Consider the following 27,608-nt stretch of genomic DNA (forward strand, 5'->3'; position numbering starts at 1 on the left):
TTATGGTTCTTCTACATTTATTCCTAACTTCTTTTATTATATTTAGTATAATTTATGCCATCTTTTACTGCAGGGTGTCCAAAAAACCCCCAATACAGGCCAGTTAGAGAATTTCATTGTCATCTTAATTTTCAAACCTACAGTTCATCAGTCTGAGGTGAATATGTGTTGATCTTTAATAATAATAATAATAATAATTCATTACATTTATATAGCGCTTTTCTTTTTAAATCATAGACACTCAAAGCGCTTTAATAAGATAAATAACACCCACCCCTCTGGTACGTTAGCACAAAGATGTCTTTCAGCAGATACTTAAACTCAAATGTCTTAGGTGGGTGAAATGTTGCATGAAGTGGAAACATGCTGTAGCATATGTTATTTAGACCTAAGGGGAGACACCGAATCTTATAATTTTCAATGCTAATTTCCATCTGTCCCTGGGCATGTATGCAGTGCACTTCTAATATAAAAATGATAATTCCACATAACTCTAATAAGGACACATGTAGGACACTCCAGTGCATATCCATTCAGAGAGGCATGATTAGCTTTAAACTGACTAAAACTAATACACTAATATTTGTAGAGCTATGATTCCACTGTTTCGTTGCTGTGAGAGAAAAACAGGTTTTAGTAAATGTTGTCAAGCAATGTTTTATATATAACAGTCTCCCCTCGTTGACGATCTTGTTTGTCTTATTTCTCCATGAGCTGTTAGAATACATTGTTTAAGGGGTTTTGGAGCTTAACCATTCAGCATCTTCTGTAACAATCATTGGTCATAAACAAAGAAATTCAATTGAAGCTCAATATGTTTTATTTTTCGTTTTCTCCAGAGGTTGTTTAAAAGTTAATAAGGGGGTTGGATTGTTGTGTTTTTCATTTCTGGCTGTTATTTTGGAGCACTGCAGGCTCTGTGTGCTCGTGACCTTGCAAGTTCATTCTCACCAAGAACACAAGTCCGTTCCTTGCATTCTTGGGATTGAGACACTTAGGGTTTTCATTTCTTTTGGTAAAATAGTCAGTAGCAATCTTAAAAACTATATACAAAAACTATTAAATTAAATGAATAATTTCTTATTTTCTTTGGTATTTTTGTCATATAGCCTGTTATATAACATATATAACATGTTTGTTGATATTGTTTAATGTCTATTTTCTATTATTTGATAATGTGACAAGACAATATATGCTAGTTTATACCCAAAATCTGTCAAGACTGACAAGCTAAGCACATCTGCAAGCCAAGCGAGCAGTCATGCCTTTCAAACATAAAAGTGGCAGTAACAAGATTGCACTAGGTCGCGTCATAATAGCGAGCACTGGGGCCCCGTCGTAACTACTTTACGCCACTAAACTACAGATATTCTTTATTTTTGTGATCTCATACAACTGAAACCTTTACGTCCCACATTCTGATATTTTTGGCTCTTGGACTTACATAACTACCTGTTGTAGATCTGTGTTGTTTGCTAGAATGCTGCTCTTTTTTTAGCCTTATCTTACAAGTAAATAAAGTACAGGACTTTGGTCAACTTTGGTTGTTACCCTAGTCTTCAAACTGAAATAGATAGTGATCCCAGGACCATTAGTAGCAGATCCGTATCTTAAAAAAGGTTGTAAAAACAAACCTGGACGGATACTTCAGCAAACCAGAGAAGCAACTATCTGCATGTTTTTATGTACATATGATTTTGCCACATTCAATTCAAAGGGGCTTATTTTCAAACCAAACTTTATTTACTATATAGCAGTAGTTAATTTCAAATCAGTTGTAAGTAACAATTTAATCTCTTTAAATATTGTGAATCTCACATGAAACTCATAAACATCAACTTAACAACTTTGTCATTTGAACTGCATGTTAAAAGCATTCATTTATTTGTGCTATTCATTTACTGTGAGCTAGAGCCCTCTAGTGTTCCCCGTGAAAATGTACCAGTGTAAAATGTATTGGTGCTCGGGCAAAACATTAATATTCATCATGAAATGGGTATTCTGGATGGTCACTCCACCTGTGTTGAAACAACAAAAAAGTGTTATGTTATTATTTCTGAGCATGATGATAAGGACGTATTAGTATTTTATAAAAATGTTCTTGCATTAGACAATAGAAACAACACAACGCATAATGTACACTACAATTAATTACATATTTTCCTATCATAGCCTATACTTACATCAGCAGCTCTACAAAGCGAATATTTTTGTTCAGCGCTTCGATGGCTTTCATTTCTTCCTCAGTGAGTGAAAAATCAAATATCTGGAACAAAATATGATTATTTGTTTTACTAAAGTGATTGAAATGAACTTATGTATACTGTATGAAATTAATTGTGGCACCATAACTTGAATGAAACAATATTACAATGCACAGTATATACTATATTATGATACAAAGCATTTGGTAAACCCACCTGGAAGTTGTGTTTGATCCTCTCTGGGCTGAAGCTCTTGGGGATCACGACAACTCCTCTCTGGGCATTGAAGCGCAGAGCCACCTGGGCAGTACTCTTGTTGTACTTTTTCCCAATGGATAAGAGTAGCTCATCCTCCAGCAGGGGAGGGCATTTCACATTCACCCTTAACCAGAGACAGAAGAAAATACAAATGATGCCAGGACACAGAATTTATCAACGTTATTATGTTTAGCATCCTAAGAGTTTGAGAGTTTGGTAACAATAATAAGGTTGCAGTGTCATAGAGGAGGCTGACATGTTGCACAGATATTTTTTTATCTGATTTTGGACGTTGCCAAATGATAATGATCTAGGTTAGGTTCTTTTCATAACAAGGGTTATGTGACGTGTTACTTTCATTGCAGATTTAGTCTATTTACTTTGCAGTTCAATTTTGTTATTGAACATTCAGTTCTAATCTTTAAGCCGAATGAAACACCAGTGTTTCCCCTACAGATTTTAGATTTCAGTGTTTTGTGATGTCTAAAAAATGAGTTTTTTCATCCTTCCATGTATACAATGCCAGAGGGAACAACACATCAGCTGTCAGTTAAATTAAAAGTGCATATCTCTTTAAACCTACATACCAGGATGCATCTCTGGAGGAGCCAAGTGGGCTGTAGCCAACAATCACAATGTCATTCTGACGACAGAACTCCAGAAGCTTGGGTTGTGTGAAATATGGATGGCATTCAACCTACAGGTAAGGGAGAGAAAAATAAATAATTTAAAAGAAAACTGTCCCAAAGTGGTCTGACATCACATCAGTGCACTGTGGTCTTACTAGCCAGAATACATTTAGAAATGGACAGGAAAGATCCACTCCTTTCAATACTATTAAAGCTAAAGAAACATACCTTTTGAGAAAGTCTTTGACTATTTTGTGACAAGGAGTGTCATCTAAGTATGTTGAGTATAAAACATACTATTTAGGCAACCCAAAGAGTACACAGCTATACTGCACCATCTACTAAAATGTGTTCTAATGTGGGAATGTTAGCAAGAAAACTTAGCCCTATGTAAGTATGAGAAGCTAAGCAATAAGTCTTGTTGATACACTATGCTCTCTCTGTTGTCAGTGGGGGTCTAAAGAGACATGGTGGGGTCACCTGGTTGGACACAGGCTTGTGTTTGAGGCCAGGTTTGTTCAGCAGCAGCTCCAGCTGTCTGCGGTTGAAGTTGGAGACTCCCAGAGATTTAACCAGCCCTGCGTCTTTGCAAGCCTCTAAAGCCTATTGAGAAGAAAAGATTTACATCTTCTCAAAGACTGTTAGTGATTATCTTTACAGACTTACTGAGAGATTGGAGAAAAATATAAAGCACAGTGAAGAGGAAAAAAACAGATCTTTGAACAGAGCTTGGCTGTTTATGACACTGTCCTTGACAGTTCCTGATGCTGCAGCAGAGAATGTTCTGGCATCAACCTCTAAGTATGAAGACATGTGGTTTCTCTTGATTCATTGTTTTAATGTTACAATGTCATATTTTCTTGGAAGGCGTTCACTAAAATGCAAGAATAATAGCAGATCCTTTAAGTTGGAGAAGAAGCAACCAAATTGTGGCACACCTCAATTAACATGTTAACTGACATGTTATTAGACACTTCTAGTTAAATGTAAAGCAATCCAAAACAAGATCCATGCAATTAATCTTACTGCTATGAAAGCTATCATATTTAGTTTGTTGAGTCTGTGTCTAAACAGTGACACAGAACCACCAACTAGCAACTACCAGTTACTGGTAGTATTGATGGTTTATTATTAATGGTATAAACCAACTAACTAACAAAGTTTATAAATTATTTTTTTTACGTACTTCATGTTTCTAAGTTACAGTTGTGTAAACAAGAAGCAAAAGTGAAACCATTTTTTAAATAAATATGTTAAGTGGGAAAACAAAATGTACCCATACATTACAAACAACAAGGAGGAGAAGAGCAACGTCATGAAAAAGCAAGACCATCCACTGGGAACTCAATAGAACTCACCTCCCATGTTGCACACAGGTCTGTGTGGTGGTAGATGTATTTTCCATCCTGGTCTTTTGGATAGAACTCATTTCCAGGCTAGAATTTAAGCACAATTCAATAATTTGCGTTAATACTTATTACTTAAATATTGGTGGCATGATCTGGTCATGTATAAATTGTACAAATACTCTACAAAGTGAAGGTGTAGTTGGCTTTAAATTGACTGTTTAGGTTAATTTCACAACTTATCAAACAAATATTTGACTATGACCAAAACACTTTCAACTTTAAACGCAGTAGTTGCCCAATCTTAATCAAACATTAACCTAGCTGTCTGATCTTTTCTGAAACCTAAAACTAAACATGAGCGACGTTTTACACATGGGTTATGCAGCTACCATGCATAAATATAACTGTTTCATGAAATTGTTTTGGTATCTTATCTAGTGCATATTAAATTCATTTTTTAAAATTAAATAAAAATTATCATAACTGTCAGTTAGTTTGTGAACAGTCATGCAGATGTGTTGTGTGTTGCATTCTTTTTTAATTGTATTCTTTTTTTAATTTAAAAAAAATTGAAGTATCTTACTTCAAACTATCCTGTTGAATAGGGTAGATCAATAATAATAGTACTAAACTAAACAATGCCAGTGGGACATACATATCTAAGGGCAATGTTCAGACAAATGGCTGAACTGCAATCTATTTGTGCACTATATAGAAACCTTGAAGGCCATAGGAAGCTCAATGATGTAGAGATCCACATAGTCTAGTTTTAAGGCTTTCAGAGTCCTCTCCAAGGTTGGTCTCACCAACTCTGGTGGATGAAATGTATTCCAGAGCTGAGAAAGATAACACGGAACTAGTTAGAAAACATTCAAATTAAATAAAGATGAATACGCATGACATATGACAGAACTTATTACCTTTCCACAGTAAAAGATGTCCTTTCTTCGAACGGTTCCATCGGCAATCTTCTCTCTAATGGCTTGACCCACTTCGTGCTCATTGAAATATACCAATGCCCCATCAAAGTGCCTGTAACCCACATCTATGGCCAGCTTAACACACTCAAGTGCTTTTCCTTTGGGTGTCTATCGTAAATCCACAGAAAATGGAAATATTATTTGACCTGGTGTAGATTGCGTCGTGCTGTAGTTTATGGTAATATGCATTCCTGTTTGAATAATCAATGCATGTTCACATTTTGCTGTTAATGTTTATCAATCATTGCACGTTATAAACAACGGCACTCCTACATTACGGAGAGATCACAAGCCTAGCTAACATACAAATCTAGAAACACACAGATGATATCCTTCTCACCGTTCGAGGGTCCCCATAGGTGCCCAATCCCAGCAGTGGAATATGGTTCCCGTCACTGAGAGGGATACTGTGGCTTTCTGCTGTCAGATTCATGTGTGTAAAATAATGGATAAACTGAAGTGCTCTCTAGCCTGCCTACTATTCATGAAAGACCATGAACATTGAACCTTGACTTAACTTGTGTTAGTGGCTTCTTAATGAGAGCATTTGCAGATAAGTGCATAAGTGCAGATAAGTCAAACCCTGACTATGATGGACTGGTGGCACATTGTGCTGTTTGACAGGTTTTAAACAGTGTTTCCCTCACATGAGAGAATTGATCAAGTCATATTCCACCAGAAAGCTGAACCACCCTCTTCTTATGTAAATATTGTCCAGCTTTTCAGCATGCTGAGTTATATAACAACTAAGCAGGCACGCTGTTATTATAGCTATAGTTCAAATATACAGAATTCAAAAGCAGTGCCAAAATAATTGAACTTATACATGTTTTTGTAAACAAGCTAAGTAATAATTAACCTAATCAATCATAGCGTTGGGTGTTAAATTGTGCTATGCCATTACAATGCCAATACATGTGTAATATACATGGAATTTGATTGAAGATGATTTTTGCAGTAATATAATTTACGCACCTTCAGGCATATAGGCTGATATAGCCTATAAGTCAGTCATTTTTAAGAAAATAATGAATTAATAAATGGAGAATTGAACAGTTTTACATTAATTATTTAATGAGCACATAGGCCAAACGTTTTAGTAGTGGTGATTGCCTGATCTCTACTACGCATTCAGTTTTTAGGTCAGACGGAAGTGCCCAATGTAACGCAATGAAGAGTAACTTTCCCCGAGGTGTAACCCAGTACTACCTGTCTTATTAACTACAGTAATGATATTTCTTAAAAAAAAACTGGTTAGTAACGGACTAACTTGCAGAGTAACAGACATCAGCCTTTGACCGCTGGAGCTTGTTCTCCATCAGTCTTATTAGAACGCGCACTGTTTAACCCCGCCCCTCTCATGCCGCAACAAGCGCGTGCGGTGCAATTTGAGCAACACATCCTATCTCACAACATCTGCGCCACTACACCCTTACGCGGAGGTATTGTAGTCTATTTTATCTTTCGTGCTACAGGTTCGTGCTCCAGTCGATATAGGCTACTGTCGTTTTACGAAAAGGTAACATATTCGCAGATTTGTTTTATATATCAACATCGCTGTGTTTAAAAAAAACTGGCGAGTGAGAAGGAACATGCAGGTGTGAGAAGATGTTCTTTTCGCGAAGTGTAGGAGGAAAATGACTCTTGAGCCTGGTCTGGTCTGCTCACCTGTGTGGGTGCATATCGTGTACACAGAGAGATCCAGCCTTGAAGGCTAAAAGTGCAGCAAATGGATGGACACACAGAAACACAGGAGAGGAGGGATGCTGCTGCCATTGTCGTTGAGAACGAAGCTGAGAGCAAGCAAGTGCAAGAGGAAAAGTCCGATGCAACCGGACAAAATTACCTGGACACTTGCCCCGTTTGCCATCTAAACTTTCACAGTCGAGAGCCCAAACTTCTGCCTTGTTTGCACTCTTTTTGCAAGAAATGTTTGCCTTCGCCCTCGAGGAATTTGGCCATGGTAGAGCCACCAAACTCCCAGGTTGACAGCGCGACCAAACCACGTGAGTCAGTTTGTTTACAAACAGTGATCATGGATCAATTAGGGCATCAATTTCCCTGCATGCAAGGACGTGACAATTCATTGTGGCTCTGTAAGGCTGGTGTGTTTAAGTGCATACATTTTACACACATGGACTGCCTTTTGACTATACATATTTTGTTGCTATGTGTCAGTTATTTTATCAAAAAGCACATCCATTTCCAATTTCACTGATTTAGACCAACATGTGTGATCCTGTTTGGTTCCAGTGAATGTGATCCGCTGTCCGGTGTGCAGACAGGAGTGTATGGAGGTAGATGTGATGGAAAACGCCTTCGTGAAGGACTCAGTTGAGGCTCCCAGCAGCACAGTGGAGAGGCAGGTCCAGGTCAGTGACACAATGCTTTACCATACGGGGGCAGCCTTGTAACTGGTTTGTATGGTCATGGCTATACTATTCCAACATGATAAGCAATGGCATGTGCCTTGAGGGCTGAACTGGAAAAATTGAGGTATCCTGTACTTGAGGTGTATCAATTACTTGGATATGTATTTTGTCCACTCTGACATCCTTTTTGCCAGTTAATCTAATTTAATTTTGCTTGATCAAACGAGGCCCAGCATCTCTCCCACATCTTGTTACCTGGCCACCTAAAATGTATCGGCCTCTGATGCTTGTCTCATCTACCTGTAGCTCTGTATGACCTGTGATGACAGCACTGAAGCTGCCGGGTTTTGTGTGGACTGTGTTGAGTACCTGTGTGCCACATGTGTGGAGGCCCACCAAAGAGTCAAATTTACCAAAGACCACACCATCAGACAGAAAGCAGAAGTATCAAAAGGTATTTTAACCAGTGTCCTTATCTCGTTGTTTTCTTCTGTGAAATACATGTACTTGTGGTGTTTCCATGACAATAGAAAGTGCTATTATGGGATCAGTGCTGCAGATTGCCTAGTGGTTATAGCTCATGCCATATGACTCTGGCCTTTGGACCTTTGTTGCATGTCATACCCCTCTCTCTAAATAAAAAAAACAACAATAGAAATAATTGAATGGGGTTAATGCATCAAAATCAAATTTCTTTCATAGGGTAGTCCATTTAACATGCTCTGACATACAATGTCAAACATGAAATCACCTTTGAAACATTGGCACTTGGTATTACAGCAATATTTTACATTACACTCTTGACTAATACTAATATTGTTTGAAATAAACGTTGAGCTTATCTGCCAGAGTATTTCAATGGCCCAAATGATGATTATACATTTTACACAGAAATTGATCATTGAACCCCATTTGAAAGCAATTTTGTGGTACTGTTAGCAATTTAAACCTTGGTTAAATAATGAAAGACAGTGTTCATTAAGTGCAGCACAATTCCAATTCAATTAAAAGATTTAGATGTGCACTTTGAAAAGAAGCAAAGGTCAAATGCTTATTATAAAGGATGTCAAATGTTTGACTTGCCAATTACCCAGACTCAAAGGCCAAATGATGATTGTTTTTTTCAGAGGTCCATGGTATGTCTACTCAGAGGCCGATGTTCTGTGACATTCACAAACAAGAGCCACTGAAGCTGTTCTGTGAGACCTGTGACCTGCTAACCTGTCGTGACTGCCAACTAGTCAAGCACAAGGACCACAAGTACAGTCCCAATTTACAATATAACATAATATAATTATATTATATAAAGGTTCATACACCTATGTATACATTTCAGCTTTGTTTGACATTACACTTAACAATGAAGTGCCGTTTAATGTGATTAACATGCATTTACTATCTGACATTTGAGTTTGCATAAAAAAGCCATATATTGATATACATTTTGATACTAAACCCATACTGTTATTGTGCACTCTGCAGAAGTTTTACTGAACCCTTGTTAGTTTTAGGAGTGCTGCTGTACATCCTTTCATCCGTATCACCCAGTTGAGAATGTTTGCTTTGGAAATTGCATTTGAAATTACATTGTTGTTCTTTTGTTCTTTTTGGACTAGTTACCAGTTCCTTGAAGATGCTTATAAAAACCACAAACGGCACATGGAGAGCATGACCCATCAGCTGCAGGAAAAAAAGAAACTGATTGAAGACATATCAAACTCCATAAACAATGGGTGTGTACATTTCCCCACACCACATGATTACACATGTCAAGTACGCAAAGTGTATCCATCCCAAAGGTTGAACGCACTCATAGTTTATACAACTGTTTACATTTTTACATTCACATGGCCTCCAAATCTCAGGGACAAGAAAAACTGTAAAGGATAAAAGCATGCCAGTAATGATGAGATGTCTCCAAAATGTGATTTGAAATACTTGTTGTTGTTAATTATTAATGTTTGATTTTGCACATCATTTGTCAAATTTGAATACCTATTGATAGTTGTAATGTATGCTTTTCAGACTTCTTCAGGTTGATCAGAACCGTACGTCGGTACATAATGAAATAAAGAAATCCATCTGCAGTTTGATTCTCGAGATTAACAAAAAGGGCAAGATGCTAGTTAATCAGCTTGAGGTAAGACAAAAGCTTTTGAATATATTACAAAACTGATATGTTATTAGTTGCATGCTCTAGACCTGTAGCTTGCTGTGGTGTTGTTTCCAGAAGAACATTACTTGCATGCAAACTCAGTTGACTGTCTTACCCCGAGGCCCAGAGTGCATTCCCTCAAGCTGTTTGAACACTGCAGATGATTACTTATTCATGTTTTCCAGGCTGTAACAAAGGATCATGAGACTGTCCTGCGTAAACAACACGAGGACATCGGCTATCTATCCAGACACCTGGATCATGTCATCAACTTCACCAAATGGGCCACAGCCAGGAATGGGGGCACGGCCCTCTTATACTGTAAACGTTTGGTATGGCTTGTCTGATCATTCATTCACTATCACATCATAGTCTTGTTTTTTCAACATGAAACTCAGCTCAGCTTTGAAAGCCGGTTAGCTGCATGGTTGTGTCTTGGATGTGATGAAGTGGGAACATATGCCTTTTGTAACACACACAATTCCTCCTTTAAAAATTATTAATAACATCCCATCTGTTGCAGATTCTCTTTCAGATTGGAAACCTCCTGCGGGCAAAATGTAGTACCTCGTTTATACCACAGAGCACTATACGCTTTCAGAGTCAATCCTCTTATTGGGCTTCAAATGTTGATCTGGGTAAGACATGAAAAAATATTTCTGATACAGAGAATGGATTTTTTTGTTGTTGTCTTGAAACTGTTTTTACTTGTATTTTACAACATCAACATGGAATAGTGAACATTACACGTGCTATGTGCCTAGACACCGCACCAGAAGATGTTTTCTTGGTTCCAGCCTTTTCATAGTGAGAATTTGCTTTTGTTTGTTACTGATTACTGTAAATGAAATATCTTTGGGTTGTATACTGTCAAATCAAGCCATTTAAAAACTTCAAATTGTGCTCTAGGAACGTGTGAGGGACATTTTTCAGTATTTCTTTACAACACTTAATAACCCGTAAAGTTTCCCAAACCTTCTACTGCATTACTGCCCACACTTTCTCTTTCCCACAGTTCTCTGCAGAAGTTTTGTCTGTAACCTACTGTGTAGTCCGTATCCCTACTTGTTATGCACATCCTGTCTCTGTGTGTATGTTTCCTCAGGCTCTTTAGTGGTGGAGAGTGTCCCAGGCCACCAGCTGGGTGGTTTTCAGGGTATTCCTCATCAGCTCTCCCACGCTGGGCAGGGCCCCTCAGGCTCACCCTACAGCTTTGCCCTGGGAGCACCCCGCAATACTCTGGCTCAGCTCCAGATGCAGGTGGACAAGCTAAACCCAAAGGCCAGCTGGCAGCCCCAACCACCTCCTCCACCCTGGACGTGGTACCAGAGTGTCCGACTACAGCGAACTGTCCCAGGGCTCCTGCAAGGAGGCTCTCCCTCCAACAGTATGCTTCCCCAACCAGGCCGCCGGTTTATGGTGCCTCCTCCCAAACACGTCAGCCCAACTAGCAGCTTACCGAGCACTGGGTTTACGCCCCAGGTTAGTGTGCATTTCTGTGTGTTAGTGTGCATGTGTCGCTCGTGTCACTTTGACTGACAAGCCCTCTTAATAAGCACCGACAGTGGACGGCATTGTCCTAAATAGAGCTGACAGCCTTCACATCCTGGGTAATTCATGTCTTTCCTTGTCAAGATAAGTTTTAGTCTTGGAAGAGCTTATGACTCAAAATCCTAATACAAAACAGCTAAATCTGCAGTGCAACAGGAGCCAACATGTGACAAAGGACGGACCCAAGATTCCATAAGAAAGGGTTGATAACATCTCGTCATCCAAGTTGTTTAGTCTAGTCCACAGGGTGTTTAGGTTCCAGCTCTGAAGTATAGGCTCATTCACAGGACAATACTGGCGTGTGAAGTGCACACATAAGTTGTGTGATACTGATGTGAAGAAGCTGTTATGGCTGCATAATGAACTCTCAGATGTTATCCGTAGTAAAGTAATATACCAGTAATTTTGCATGTTTTACTGTATACTTAATGATACTGCTGACTATTTTTCAAAGCAGGCTGTAGTCTACAATCTACAATCTACAAACCTGTACTGTCGTAGGTTTGTAGATTGTGTTCTGGGTACTGTCGCTGTTGTTTTTCTTTATACGACACAATGGTACAATCAGCTTAAAGATATTTAAGAATAACTGAAAAGTCTATAATTTAAAAATGGAATAAAAACTGCTTTTATTTTTGTCAAGAGCTACTTTATCGTTATGTTGTAGTGCAGTTTTAAGTGCAAATTCATTTGAAAAATGACCTTATAGCCAGGGGTTAAATTTGGCCGGGGCTGTCCGGGACTCAAACCTAGCACCACCTGCCACCCACCATAAAACGGAAAAAAGAACAGACAGACAGTCAGACAGCACAGATGACAGAGAGTTATAGGTGGATTTCAAGGTAGGGAGAACAACAACAGAATATTAATTGCTATGATATTCTGCTTTAACGATGTTTTGCTTTTACAAAATTATATACATCTCAAACCACAGAGTCCCCCTCACATAACAAATCCCAATTTAACCTGCTCATAGTGTTGATAAATAGAAAAGCTGACATGATGAGGTAAGTTGATTTTAATACTGTTGTGAAATAACCTGGAAGATTTTTGCAAAAACAGTGACAGCTGCATTCTCTAAAGAGTGTTTAGTATTAAAGCAACTGAAAACGTCCTTTGAAATCTTAAGTATTTCTTTATAACATTCAATTTCCATGACTTTAACATACAAAAACTCAGTTTAGGTGTTGATTGATTAGATATTATCGACATGTATTGACATTTTGTAGGAGGAGAAGCTGCACATGAAAGGTTAAAGGGGTGGTTCAGAATTTGGACGTCATTTCCAAGTTAGCCAGTGTGTTATTAATCAGTGGAAACCGTTTTCAACACTTCATCCAGTCCTTCCAGTTGCAGAGTTCGCTGGTGCTAGGCTAGCTCAAGTCAACAATATCTGCTAGCCTGGCACAAAAAACAGTCTTATCCACTCCACAGTACACCCCAGGCAAATAAATTATAACGCCAGACTATTGATGTAAATGTCTGTGTTGATAGAATAATGTTAGAAATAAAACTACCCTTGCATCGCATTGAAATAGTTATACTTTGTTCCCTGTAGTTGGTAGCATAGGCTACAGCAGCGGTGGAGTGATATTACCTAGGCTACTGAGAAAGCCGGTTTCCATGACAAGTTTATTTACCTGCCGCTGCAATTTGCATGTAAACTGTCCAAGCTTACATGACTTTTCTGTCAGCAATTACCTAAAGTTAGCGGTTAGCCCAGCCAGGTATCTACCAAGAGTGTAGCTATACCGTTAGCTAACGTTGTCACTCTCCACAATGCATTGAACTGTAACGTGAAAGGGGGCTAGCTTTATTAGCTAGAGTAGCCTACCAAAAGTTATTACCTGTTCATCAGTAGCTGTTGGTGTATCTGGAAAGGCGGATGGAACCGCATTCATTGTCATTGACTTGTGGTCCTTTAGATTGCGGGGATTTTCAAAGTCGTCAGGTCTAAAATGATCACTACACATTTGCCATTTGAGTAGAGTATCCACCTTGATGTCCAAGCCAGCAGCAAGAAGCCACAGTTGGTTCCTTTCTGGATCTCCCAATGGAAATTTGTGGAAACTTTGTGGTGCCCATCTGTTTGGTTTATTTTTACAATTTCTAAATGCACACTGAATCACCATGTTGCATAGTCCTTAGTTTCCAATCCAATGCTTCAATACCAATGTACTAGGCTACTACTAGGTGTCCCGACTGTAGTGCGCTTCTCTGTTTACTTTTTGGCGCAGTACTACTGACCGGAGCAAAGTAAAATTCCGCCGCTGCTGAGAAACTAGTCCCTCAAAATGTAATGCGATCATTGAGATGCAAGGGTAGTTTTATTTCTAACATTATTCTATCAACCCAGACATTTACATCGACATTTACATATTCTGGCGTTATAATTTATTTGCCTCGGGTGTACTGTGGAGTGGGTAAGACTGTTTTTAGTGGCAGGCTACCAGATACTGGTGATTTGCGCTAGCCTAGCATCAGCGAACTCTGCAACTGCAAGGACTGGATGAAAAGTGTTGAAGACGGTCTCCACTGATAAATAACACACTGGCTAACTTGGAAATGAGGTCCTATGTCCAAAATTCTGAACCACCCCTTTAAAGCTAATATTGAACAATAATAAGTCTCAGGCAGATCAGCCTAGAACTTCTGAGTCTTTTGTGTTATGAGTTTAGTCCCCTCTGTTCTGGTTATTGCCACGTGGCGTCGACCCACGCAGCCAGCGACAGAGTAATGAAAGCGCAATGTTTCACCTCCACCTCTATCATCACATGGCATGACAGGAATGTAGGATGAAAATGATTGAAGCATTTCTACCCATCTTTCTGTTTCTCCGTCTTGTAGCCTCTGAGGGGAATGGGAAGCAGCTCCAGCTACCAACCCAAACCTATGGACGTATTTTCCTCTTCACCTCTGTACACCCATATGACACCACTGGCCATCAATGGTGGCGTCAGTTCACCTCAATCAGGACAGACGGCAAGTGACTCCATCCATTTATGTAAACTACATTTGTGCACATTATATTTACAATTCAGTAAACAACATGCAATGTTGTGTTTAGATTGAGCCTACATATCTGAATAGGAGGAACGATTCAGATTGTCCGATATATATGCTGAAACCAAACTATCCCCAGAGCCTGCAACCTTCTTTCCTCCACAGAAATGGTCTGTATGTCTGTGCCATTTGTATGTTTGAAGACGATATGTATTGCTGTATTCTTGATAAAGGAAAACTGATTTTTATTTCTCTCAAGGACAAGGACAGCAGAATTCTCTAGGGTACGTTGCTGTATCCCAGGAGGAGAAAACGGGGTAAGGAAACAACTGCACGCACACACACACACACACACACGCACACACACACACACACACACACACACACACACACACACACACACACACACACACACACACACACACACACAAAAGCACAGATTCTGTCCCTCTGAATGTTGTGTAGCTCTGAACAGTACTGGTTTAATATGATCCCACTCTCTTTGTGCCATTGTTCTCTCCAGTGAATTTGGCTTTATTCTGATTGGTTCATGCTTTGCTCCCAAGGACTTTAACCTGGAAACTGCCAGAAACACACCACGCTAGTGGAGCAGTGGGCTCAGCTGTCAAGAAAAGACGAAGATCGTCACCAGCGCCCATCATTGTCATTAAAGATGAGCCTGACGATGACAGTAGCTATGTAAGGAGACAGTAGGTTATTAGTACAGTCCAATGACTCTTATAAACTGTAGACTTGAATTTTGGGAGATGCAAAGCTGCAAAGCTTGTTACTGTAGCAAGATTTTTTAATAACTAATACATAGTTTGAATTTAAAGGAAATGTGCAGTGTATTACAATTTGGACATATTTTTGGAGTTTTGGCCATAACCACAGTAATATTGAGATCTGAAAACACAGAGACTATTGCTACAATTAAGTAAGATGGGGAAAGAAACATAAGCAGTGAGACAGGTTGTAAACAAGCCAACAGCTAGATTTTCTAAACCTCTTTATTTGGAGGTAAAACCCAAAGAGAGGGCACCTGAAATGTCAGTTATAATCCTGCGGGCACAACTATGCCAATTACTCTAGAGTAAAGTTGAGTCCACTTACTACATATTGTATATATATATAGGAGCAGTTTTTTTTTGTGGATTTCAGGTACAAGCCAACCAAAGAGCGAGCCTCCCTGACAGCACAGGTGACCAACCCCAAATCCGTGGCCAAGGTGAGGGGAACAAAGTCCCGACTCCTCTTCAAAGCACAGACGACAAACCCCATAGCCCTTTACAACCCTCCAGCAGTCCATGGGTCCAGAGTAAGACTAAAGCTCCAAATCACATCCGTTCACTGGGAGAACCGCAGGTAGACCAGCACCAAGCTCCGCTGAAAGGCTCTAATGAAGGCGTGTGTGCTGTGTGTCAGACTGGGGGAGAGCTGCTGTGCTGCCATAAGTGTCCCAAGCTTTTTCACCTTTCGTGCCATGTTCCAACTCTCCTCAAATCTCCCAGGCAAGCTATGACAGGGGAAATTAATCAATTTATGGTTTCAGATGAAAACCCCACAACTCATGTTTCTTTTGATTTTCATGTTTATACTAGAATCAAGGAAACAAGTTGTTTTCACATTTTGGTGTGAGGTTTTTAAATGAGAGCAGCATTACGCACTTGTTAATTTATGTTTCTGCTTACTGGTTTTTGTATTGAGTCTCTGGGCTGTTTCTTTTCAGCGGGGAATGGTTTTGCTCTTTCTGCCGTGACCTGTTAGTGCCTGAGATGGAGTATGACTTTGAAAGCAAACCGGAAACCAAATCAGTAAAGAAGGAGCCAGATTCTGAAGGAGGATTTCCCCCTTTGGACAAACAAGTCAGTACTCGTTTTTTATTTTTTTTTTAATTACAGTGATTTTGTTACCATAAAGATTACATAATTATAGTATATAGTAGTAGTAAAATAATATTTTGGATAGTAAACACCTCACCTTACCTATGTACCCCCTGTACCTCTGTAGTTTTATCCACTGTAAACATAGTCATATTTCTGTATTGTTTTTACTATAACTATATTATGTAGTACAAGTAGGGTTCGGTATCGTTTGGGTTTTTTCCGATACCGGTGCTAAAACAATACTTTTAAAACGGTGCTGGTGCCTAAACGGTGCCTGAACCGATACTTTTAAAAAGATTTTAAAAAAATATGTACATATTTAAAAAAGAAAAAAGGAGCACAAAACAACAGTCGGCGACATTTAAGAACGACTTGTTTATTGCTAAGGCCTTATGGTCAAAATTCAATCATTGATTAATAATGTAATAACAATAACTTATAACAATAACTTAGTTCACCAGTAAATTGCTGGTAAACGACAAAAACAACCACTAGATGGAAAAGGAGTATTTTACAATAACTTTGAATGCACCACAAGGCTGGCAGGCGAGTTTCAAGTGAACGCACCGTCTGTTGTTTTTCTGACAACGGCAGCTGCGGACTGTTACGTCCCGGTGTTGGAATCCTCTACAGTGAAATACAGTCACACCGTTTAACGTTAGCTGTCAGCATTTTAACCGTGTTTAATCCAGCTGCTAGCTAACGGTCGGCTAACATTACCTGCTGCCAGGTGTATTAACTAGCGTCACATTCAGCGAAGCTTCTAACGTCCGTTTCAGAGCATCAGAGGTACCGAAATCTATTAATCTATTCGGTCCGGTAGATACCGGTCGTTAAGGCACCGGTGCCGTATTAGCACCGGATTTCAGTACCCAACCCTAAGTATAAGAATAACATTTAAGAATGATAGAAAATCTAAATTAGTGCCATTTTGTAAAACAATTGTGTGTGAAGCAATGTATTTGAAAAGCAATATATTGCTTAATGCAGCGTTATCAGTTGTATTAAGTCAATTGTCTTTTTGTACCGCTGCAGAAGTGTGAGAGGCTGCTGCTGCACTTGTTTTGCAGTGAGCTGAGTTCAGACTTTCAAGGGTCTGTATCCCCCTCGGTGAGTCTAAAAGTTTGGCTAAAAGGTTCACAGGATTAATGTCACATGGAGTTACTGTAACTGTAATTTTAATGATGTGTAATAAGCAGTATTTCTCAGTAAATACAGGGACATTATGAATCAGAAGCAGAGCAATTCAGTCAGGTACTATAAGTATAAAGGGATTTGTTCTGATGACACAGAGTTTGTACTTTTTGCTATTGCAGTGGATTACCTTTAACAATTATAAACTATACACCGTACATTACAGTACATACAACACTGTATTTGTGTGTATTTAACACTTAGCAGGTTAGCACTTAACTGTAGTGCACATTTTTGGCTCGAAATACCTCTGTTTATTATAAACCTTCATGTAACAAAATGAGATACAAATACTTGACCTCTTGTGCACAATGCTGACATGTAATACTTTATATATATATGAGATATTCATCATGATTTCACTTCAACATCTCCCCATGAAGTTTTATTGTTTTATTATCTCTCCCCTTCTAAATACTGTAGGTATGTGCTAATAACAGGCTGACTATAAAAGGACCAATGGATCTTTCCGCTGTGAGAAAAAGACTGGAAGCCAAGCAGAGTCTGTGCTACCAAAGCCCTGCAGAGTTTGTATCAGACATCAGGCTCGTCTTTGGCAATCCTGCAGTCCTCAGTGAGGTATTCTAGAAAGAATTGTTTTCAAAAAGCCATTTTTTCAGCATTATTCAGTGCTTAACAGCGCTTCTACTTGCGTGGCAGGCTGACACAGAGGTCGCCATGGCAGCCAGGAAGCTTAAAGAACTGTTTGAAGAGCACCTGAGGGTCATCTTCCCTGACCAGACCTTTCCAGAAATCAAACTGGAGATGATACCTACTGCCCCTCCTGACTCTCAACTCTCATCTCTTGACAATATATTCCAGCATGCAAAGCGCCAGCGCACATATTCAGACTCCCAGGATACCCCAAGCTGTCCCAGTGGAGAGGGAGTGGCATGAAAGCACACATATTCTTAATTTGTTTAGATATTCAACAACACTGCCAGCACCAGGTAATATGTGGTGTGTTCCACTTTATTACAAACATTTATAATACACAATTACCGTCAGGTCACCTAAAATGTTTTGAGTGGTTAATGATTAAATTATATTGCAAGCAAACAACTATGATACAGGGCACCAAATTAGTTCTATTTTCTGGACTAAGCTGCATTACAGCTATTGCATCTACTCTGAATCTGATGCTAAAAGTACATACATGCAACACATGCAGGTGTTTACAGTATAAAGCTGACCAGCTATTATGGTGAGCAGTCTTTTGTTTTGGTTAAGTTGTCAATTCAAGTTATCAAGTCTGCTCACAGTAGATAAATCCATCGACACTGAGCTAATGTGGCCAGGTCTGGTGTCTTTTTCCTGTTTACTTCTCCATGTGTAAATATAGAAGTGATCAGAGGAAGGATGTTAATCCTCAGCTTTGATGTCTGTGGTCTATTTTATGGGGAATAAGATGTGTTATGAAGCCCCTCCAGGCCTGTAAAATGAAAACATCAAAGGAGTCAAAGCTGCTTGAATAAACCCAAGACTGTTTAAGATGTTATTGTCACACATCATTACACAATAGTTCAGCCTGGTGTAATTTATCAGGCTTTTATACTGCAGAACTACAGATCTAATGTTGTAAAGGGAAATGTTATGTGCATTTATTTATGGTTATTTAAAAAAAATATTATATTTATTATCGGATTATATTGCGAAAGGGTGAGACTCAGAGATACAAGAACTCTTTTATTCCTCTTTCCATTCAGGCACTCAACTCAGCTAAGAGGAGGTGATAGCCCTTGTTTATATTAATGATGCCTTTATTTATTTTATTTTATCTTTATTATTATTATTTATTCTTTTGAGTTCTTGTAGTTCTTTTTTACTTTCATTATCACTCCAATACAACTCTGCAACTATTTATTCTTTAACACAGGCTAAAGCCCCTTTTTTAATTTGTGTTAATTGTTGTGTGGTTTGTATTGTATATCCTTCATGTGATGTTTCCCTGCTGCATACAAATTGCCCTTTTGGGACAAAGAATGAGCTGAACTGAACTGAACTGAACTGACTCTGTAACATATCTTCCACACACTCACCATTGTGAACAATTTTATTATAATACCCAAGAGCCAGGACATTTAGCCATAAACCTACTTGCATGCAAATCAACTTGCAGGTGTTTACAGGCTTCAATAAAATATGATAGCTTACATCAGAGTAATGATTCTGGGTAATGAATAATGTCATAAACCCCCTTCACCCTATAAATGCATGTAAATGGAGTCTATTAATGTCCTACTTAAGAATAAGAAATGTATTTCTTCCCTCATTACAACAAAGCCATTTCTCCTTTAACAAGTTTCTACAGTTGTGTTGACTAGCAGTGAACAAGTCCTTCAGGCCCACAGGCCAGGCCACTGCCGGCTGTGTTAGTGGCCCTCTGCTGATTGACACAGACGTGGCAAGACAAGCTTTGTTGAGCTTCAAAGGAACTGTACTGCACCCCCCACAACAAGATTAACACTGTTTGAATGCGACCTCGGCCACTCCAATTTCCTCCACCTATGAGCTAAGAGGTCAGCTCACGCTGCTGTTTCTTGTTAAAGCCCAAACATAGATTGGAGGTGGAATTGAGGTCTGGTAGTTTCTGGAAAGTAGGCATGATAAGTAGCCCTCAGATGTTCACTGTGCTTTTAGCCAGCCAGGCTTAAAGCCCGGCACTGGTCTGGCTCTCATTTCGGACATTCTTCATTTGTAACATGATGCCTATTATCTATTTTCTACATTACACTAAGGCAAAGATAAGATTAAGGACAGCAGTAAAGGGGTGCTCTTTGTTGTAGTAATAACTGCAACATCACAGAGGGGGGTCGCCACATCTTTGACTGATAATGTAATTGTCTGCAGGAGCCATATGTGTGCTGCTATAGTAACAGCCTACTTTAACCTATAGGCCTTGCACAGTTTAAATATTCCAGGACCATAAAATTGTTTTAGCATGTTTTACTTAATTTTCTACAATAACTTATCACTTTTCAATGTATGCTGTAGTGTGTTTGATATGTGTATAGTGTTTTTCCTACCTTCCGATGGTTTTCATTCATTTAGCTAACATCAATTTGCAGAAAACATGCTAATCCATTACTATAAATTCCATGTCTGCTTTTGTTGTTGCCAGGGTTAAATCGCTGTACTGTTAGTGTGGCACTGTAAGTGCAGATTGATTAAAAAATATATGTTTTCACTTTACTGTGCAACTATAAAGTAAAAGACAAAAAATAAAGGCAGACATGTTCACTGTGATGGATTACCTCATCAAGAAGCAAGTTCTCTGCAAGCTCATTTTTACACCATAGGGGATGCTTTTTTCCGAATGGGTTTTATTGTGGAAAAAAATGAATCTTGGATACCTACGTTGAAAAAGGCAGTTGTATTTTCTAAATAAGAAAGATAAATAACGTAACATTTAAACTTAAATCCCCACTCCATATACTAAGACAGCTCTGCAATTGTGGTACTATATAGTGAAATCATTGGTGACACGTTGCTGGTAACATGCATAAATGCATATTAGCATCCAAAGCATTCAAAACACTGGTGTGGTCTATTAAAATGTGGTTTTATAGGAAGATTGTTGACAGTACAACAGAAATGTAGACTATATTGGACTGAAGAGCGCAGAGATTGAGACTCGACTTGTCACACACTACACTTAAACTGTGCAGTTACCATTTATAGCTGCCATATACTTGTGGGCTTTCCTGTATGCTTGTGGTGTCCTGATATCAAGTCCTTGTAGATGTTTCTAGACTGGCTAGACTGTTGGTGGAGACATGTGGCTCTGATTAGAAGATCATTTAACCTCTCTCTGTCACCATGCCCAGAGTCAGTAGACTGATTGAATTTGCAGAGGGCTTTAGTTGGTACAAAATGTTTATAAGCAGTCTAGCAATTATTTCTCCGCTCCTTGCCAATTCCGGTAGACTTGTGCGTGTATGTGCATGCATGTGTGTGTGGCTTGTTTATACCTAGCTCCTTCCCACAGTTCATGATCACTTTGGCTGACACTGTGCCCACATCTGTAGCATGTTAAAAATGCTTTAATTCATTAACTTTGAGGGAAAATGCCTCATTTTCTTTGGTACAGCTGTGAAGTTAAGTACACAAAACATAGGCTCAGTAGTTAGCCTACAGGAACCTTAAATACCACTGTGCAGATACATTTTTAAAGGGGATTCAAATATAAGGGAGTATGCAACATCACAAAGCCAGTTTCCATTTTGATCTATCATCTTTCTTAGGGTGCAGCAAACTCAAATGCAGCAGTGAATAAATATAGTTATTTGCAGGCAATGACAATTTTTTTTATTGTTTTATCCCCCCTATTTCCTCTAGAGATATCCAAAAGGTTTCAAGGCTTACAGACTGGACACAGCCACAAGATATTTTTAAGTTACCCCAAAACTGGCTCCAGATGTTGAGTAATCAGTACAATCATTAGTCACAGACAGAAAAAATCTACTCTGCTATTGATGGTAAGACAATTTCCATGTGTGCATGCATACATTGCAGCACAGTAGCCTGAAGTCACTTACAGTTCCTCCTGTAGGCAGTAAAACCCATTTCAGCCCACAACTCCCTATATTTCAGGTCTTATAGGCTACTCACATACATGCGTCAATTATATAAAACCTTTTAAAAGGATAAGCCAAGTGTCAGAACATAGTAATAAATTACAGTATAAACTCACTTCTTCTAATCTAATCTTTTATGTGAAGCACTTTGAATTGTTACTTAAATGCGCTATATAAATAAACTTGCTTTGCCTATAACCAATCTGTAAGTCTCAATAGCGAAATGATATTTTTTTATTTGTAATATACTGTAAATGAGCTTACGATGAATGGCTTTACGTCGCTGTCTGTGGCCTCAGCCCGCCCCTCGCAGTGTCATAATTGGACGCTCATTCCTCCAGTCAGCTGCAACTGCGACTCACTCAGCTCCATCACATCTACGTCTTTCCCGCGGACTCGGTCTTTCTTTTTTTAAAGGAACACTGCTGATTATTTACACATCCTGCAGGAAAAACAGCATAGGCAAGTTCAGAGCTCTTGGACACCTTTTATTTCCCCCAGTTGAATCTCTATTTCTCATTCAATGGCTCCGTGTGTAGTGCTGCTCTGCTCTCTGTTCGGAGTTCTCCTTGGCCAAGGTAAGTTACCTTTCTGTAAAGATCCCTACTACGTGACGACTTTTAATTAAGATAAACCACACCAAGTCAAAGAATGTTATAGGCAGCTATTTGATGCTGATGTGGGTGGATATTATATATTGCATGATAACTTTTCACATGGATTTGTGAAGGTATTTACAGTAAGAATGAAAGGGATGATAGGCAAAGAGTGAGACCCAGGGAGGTGATGAATTTGTCACAGGACTAGTTGGGGCATGTGATAAAAGCACAGTTCACAAAGCTGGGTGCGTCAAAGTGTTGCAGATTTGTATTGAAGTAGGGTTAACATTGTATAGGCTATATAACAAAACACCATGATAACTGCTTTAGAAGGTTTTTCTGTTGTTTTCTCTTTCAACTTACAATGTAGTTAATGATATTCAGTGTTATATAAAGTAATGTCTAGCAGCTGTAAACTCTTTGCACACTGCATTGTGTAGGACAGAAATCCAGATGCTTGACTTGAAAATGTCATATCAAAAAGTAAACTGTGTCTTTAACTCTCTCTTTCATTCATTGCATTTTGTTTAGGCTATAACCTACACGCAACTTGATTTATAAAGTGATACAAGAAGATGTCACATTAAGAGTGTTAAAATACAGTTTTGCATTTAAGTTGTATGTAAGAGTTTTTCTTCCCTGCAAGTCAAAGGCCAAGTGCCTTGTGATGCTATGTCAGAATGACCAGTGTCTCACCAGGACAGGGTGGTCCGGACAGAGGAGTGTGATTTATACATATCCAAATGTGCATGGTGCCCTGGTCACACATGGGGCAACTTTCACAGTCAGCAAGGCCACTTTTTCTTTGAAGGGGTTGGTGTCACGGATCAGTTTGGAGTAAAATTCAGATAGATAGATAGATAGATAGATAGAAAAACATCTACGTCCTGTGTCAAAGTCTTTTTATATAACTAAGATTGACAGAAACCTCCAAATAAAAGCCTTGGGTGCAGCCTGTGAAAGAGATGTACACTGCTGTTGTGATGTCTGGCTAAGGCTAACTACTCTGCCTGGGCGGAGCTCCACCAGTGGGCTCATTATGCCGTGTTTACATGAGGCGTCTAGACGCAGGCAAGCCATGTGCTGCTCTGCCAAGAAAGAATGGCCCTCACAACCAGCACTGCTATCCAAGATGGAAATCAGCCCTGTCCAGACAGACAATGCATCACAGAGACAGAGAACTGTGGCAGACTGCATCTAGGCCGGAGCACGGCTGCGCCTGGTTTGCCTCTTTTGATAAAACAGCACCACACAGTTTTAAGGCACTTCTGGTATTTCAATTTAGGTTTGCTAGAGCAGCAGACAGTGGTGGCGTTGGAATGACTCTGTGATGCCTTGTGGGTTAGAGTTAGTTATCAGCAGAGTGCTACTGTGGGGAGAAATCTCTAGGACAGAGCAGTGTGAGCTGTTACAATATGAGACCAAGTGTCATTTAAAATATACAAACTGCATACTTTGTATAAGGTCTTAATGGCACTCAGTGTACATTTATATCCAAATTATATTTTTGTAAGCTAAATGTTTTGTCTCATTGGAATATCTTGGTGTTACTTTGCAAACAGATAGAGGTCTTAAACATTCAGAGACAGAGACACTATGAGAGGGCCCACTTGGTAGGCCCATATGAAAAGCTTTTAAAATGCCATTTTGTTTCATCCAGCTGCTACAAGGTTTATTGGCCCGAGGATTCTGGGATTTGCCAGACTTCCAGAAATCAGTAGTGAGTCAGCTAATGTGGCTGCCTAGTAATAAATCCTCTGTCCATATTCACTCCTGTCTGCCAGTTTAATCATCCTTTTTGTAGTAGCAATTGTCACAATGTTTTAATGTTGTGCTTTGTTTTTCTGTAGCCTACCCTGGAGAAATGCCTGCATTTCTTGAGAAAAAACCCACATATGTTGATTATAATAAACTCTTAGTCATTGTTATATCTTGCCCCTACTTAGTGCTGGGCTGCAGAACTGGGTTTACACAAGGCTGAAAACTATTCAGAGAAGTTGAGCATTTTATTGCGATGCTAACATTGTGTTATTACAATTTGTTTATTACACAAGTTTGTGATGATGACTATTCCTGCTTGTGCTTCATATTTGATTTACTGGTTATAATAAAATACTTCCTGCACCTCTGGGAGAAAACAGCAAATCTATAAAACTGAGGACTGCTATTCCAGACACTTGTCCTCCCAACGTCATCTAACTTATTAACTGAGGTTGTTGACTCTTGCCAGACTGGTCACGGCAGACGCTGTGTCTCAAGCAGATGGATTTGTTCAGTGCATTTCACAATCACTATTCCCAATAATTCAGAGCATTCAGTCACTAACCAGCAACAACTAGTATTATATTACAATGGTTCAACAAAATGTATTTCATGGTGAGTTTGTTTTCGCTTTTTTATCTCTGAGGACTTGCTGTTAATAACAATTCAGAGCATTTATTCTGGTTTGAGCCGAAGGCAAAAAAAAGTCCAAGTAGCTGATCTGCCAAAGCTATTTCACGTTTGGCAGATCACACAAACCACAGGCGCATGAATGTACTTGATGTGATTGGGACAGCTGATTGTTTACAGAGTCGAGGCATTCCTCACTCTCTAATCCACATGAATAAACAGCTAGATCACCACAGAGTTGGGTGTGCTCCAGTAAAAAAAAGTCCTCTCTTGTATCTGAAACAACATATCCATCATTCATTGTCTTTGGCAAAAAAAAGGCCTACGAGCAATTCAAATTGCCAGACAGATTTTGAATTTTGTTTTTCCATCTTTAGAGGACAATGGCAATATTCTTTTTTGTTCGGGTTAGATTTCCAAATTTGATCATCATAACCCTTTTTAATCAGCATTAATCACTTTTATGTTTGCCAAAAGAAAATGTTTGTCAAAGAAATAATGCTTAATGTCATAAAAAAAATGCTTAAATCATTAGATATATTTTGTTTCATCATGAACAGCTTAAAGGGCTCAAAACTAGCCTCGAGCGAGTGTGGTAACCACCTTGTTGATATGCAGGCAGGTGTGATAAGTGCAGAGGCAGCATTACTCCATCTGGGCTCTATCTCCTGCAGTGATTATGTTGGTGGGGGTCCCCTCACTGCGGCAAACCAGACACTGCCAGATATGAAAATGTCCCTCTGACAGTGCACAGTGAATGGGATGTGCACCTTTTCACACAGACTCATCTTGTGTTGTTTTTTAATGTTTGTAGGAGTGGAGCAGATCTCCATAGAGGACTGCTGTAAAGATGGCCAGAAGCGTGGCAATGATAACGAAGAGTGTGCATCCCTCCCTCTCATCTCTGGGTCAAACACATGCAGGTGAGCAGGCGCTATCTGCTACTTTGCTCTCACTGATTGCAAATCTATACACCATAAGGTTTATGGTTGGTTGGTTAGGGGCTTATTCAGATTCACAAGTCATTAACTCTTGCACCCTTTGTAACAATCTTTACATTTTCTATCTGCGCCACAGAAGCTCCTGCAGTATTGGCCCCAAGGGATTTGGCCTGTACCATGTATGGGATGTCTGTAGGCCTATGAGATTGTTTTACCTTACTCCCGTAAATCTCCAGGCACATTATTCACTTCACATGAGAGCAGGAAACACTAATAGTGATGGGATAATAACAGGTCTGCTGGTAACTCTAGAGGGTGTGCTGCCACAGGTTCAGGGCCTATAAGCCAGGGAGATCTTCTGCTGTGAACACTGATGGCAAACACATTTACCGAAGCCACCCTAAGTGATCCTAAATTTGTCTAAATTATAGTGTGTGGGGAAGAAAGGAAAAGGGCAGAGGTTTGTGGGAGAGCAGGGTGGAAAAGGGGTGAGGGGGGTCAGAAGAGGGGCTGTTTCAAAACCCAGGAAATACCTTGGAGGTGAAACGCGACATAGAGGGAGGATGGAGGGAGGCAATAACAGGAAATCTGAACGATTTCTTCAGACACCAAAGGGGAAAAACAGTATGAAAGAAAAAGAGGGGAGAGAAGAGAAAAGAAAACAGGAGTGCATCTGTGCCCTTAAAAGGTTCTGTAGAGGAGGTGTGCGCCTTGAAGTGAATTTGAGCTCTACACTAGTTATTTGGAAAGAGATTTCTGGTAAGAGTTGATAAAGAGGCTGGTTGGAAGGAGAGAGGAGAGGTGAGAGACTCTTAACTGATTGGACTGCACTAACAGACAGCAAATGCTAGACAATACAATACAAATCTGATCAAACAGAAACATTAAGTATCAATATTTTGATAATAGTGGTCTCATGTGAGTGGCTGTGCTTGTTTCAAATATTGCTTTTGACATTTAATCAGCTATCATAGTAATATACAGTATTTTATTGATCCCTGTAGAGATATATATTTTATGACCCTCATTTGCACAGAGCTCACAGGTCAAGGTTGGCTGGAGTACAACTTGTTTCTCACTTAGTGTTTTAAATCTGTAACATGTCATCACTGATTTCTAAGGAAATGGTGGTGTGATCGTTTCCTGGTGATGTCATTTACCCCAAGCAAACTGTATGTACTGGCAAGTTTTAGTCACCTAATTAGCGTGCAACTTTTCGCCATTCTCAGAGCACACAGCATGCTTATCTAAAGTGGCCAGTTTGTTTTAGTGATATTATACTAAAATCAATTTCTTAAAAAAAACACAATCCCATCCTGAGTAAGGACATGTGGAGGTGGACAAATGTTTATCATGGGACTGGAATGTTGGTTAAACAACAGAACAGCGGCCTTGGGAGTGCTGCTCAACCTAGATCAAGTCTAGTAATGTCAGCATTGCAAAACACAATAAACATCCCATGCCTTCCTTGGAATCCACAGAGGACTTACTCAACCCATGCACTTATCCACGCATTTTT

The 27,608-nt window shown here is 39.3% G+C and overlaps 3 protein-coding genes across 7 annotated transcripts in view; 2 read left to right on the forward strand and 1 right to left on the reverse strand.

Annotated features, from left to right (window-relative positions):
* Positions 1-1,721: 1,721 nt before the first annotated feature.
* LOC116038388 (aldo-keto reductase family 1 member D1-like) lies at positions 1,722-6,054 on the reverse strand. Its single transcript, XM_031282759.1, has 9 exons — positions 5,761-6,054; positions 5,361-5,528; positions 5,160-5,276; positions 4,450-4,527; positions 3,572-3,694; positions 3,050-3,159; positions 2,421-2,586; positions 2,184-2,266; positions 1,722-2,018 (listed from the first exon to the last, which is right to left on the reverse strand). The coding sequence occupies exons 1-9, from the start codon at positions 5,851-5,853 to the stop codon at positions 1,976-1,978; spliced, it is 981 nt and encodes a 326-aa protein (XP_031138619.1). The 5' UTR covers positions 5,854-6,054; the 3' UTR covers positions 1,722-1,975.
* A 675-nt stretch (positions 6,055-6,729) lies between these two features.
* On the forward strand, positions 6,730-19,205 carry LOC116038386 (E3 ubiquitin-protein ligase TRIM33-like). Of its 4 annotated transcripts, none has more exons than XM_031282756.2 (18): positions 6,730-6,862; positions 7,674-7,792; positions 8,099-8,246; positions 8,920-9,052; positions 9,409-9,525; positions 9,818-9,932; positions 10,133-10,279; positions 10,471-10,585; positions 11,053-11,429; positions 14,346-14,480; positions 14,566-14,671; positions 14,761-14,818; positions 15,068-15,200; positions 15,663-16,012; positions 16,231-16,366; positions 17,423-17,497; positions 18,005-18,160; positions 18,239-19,205. In XM_031282756.2, the coding sequence occupies exons 1-18, from the start codon at positions 6,781-6,783 to the stop codon at positions 18,476-18,478; spliced, it is 2,742 nt and encodes a 913-aa protein (XP_031138616.1). In that variant the 5' UTR covers positions 6,730-6,780; the 3' UTR covers positions 18,479-19,205. The 4 variants fall into 4 exon arrangements, with proteins under 4 accessions (XP_031138616.1, XP_031138613.1, XP_031138614.1 ...); XM_031282753.2 differs by having other exon boundaries at positions 6,766-7,426; XM_031282754.2 differs by having other exon boundaries at positions 6,766-7,426; positions 18,242-19,205.
* A 3,264-nt stretch (positions 19,206-22,469) lies between these two features.
* Positions 22,470-27,608, forward strand: part of fbln1 (fibulin 1) — a 31,129-nt gene continuing 25,990 nt past the window's right edge. For both annotated transcript variants that reach the window (XM_031283036.2, XM_036002883.1), the window contains exons 1-2: positions 22,470-22,736; positions 25,963-26,071. In XM_031283036.2, coding sequence (XP_031138896.2) covers positions 22,682-22,736; positions 25,963-26,071 — 164 coding nt within the window. In that variant the 5' untranslated portion in view covers positions 22,470-22,681. The remainder of the gene's footprint in view (positions 22,737-25,962; positions 26,072-27,608) is intronic.

Source organism: Sander lucioperca, chromosome 7 (assembly GCF_008315115.2).
Source record: "Sander lucioperca isolate FBNREF2018 chromosome 7, SLUC_FBN_1.2, whole genome shotgun sequence".
Classification (NCBI taxonomy): Eukaryota; Metazoa; Chordata; class Actinopteri; order Perciformes; family Percidae; genus Sander; species Sander lucioperca.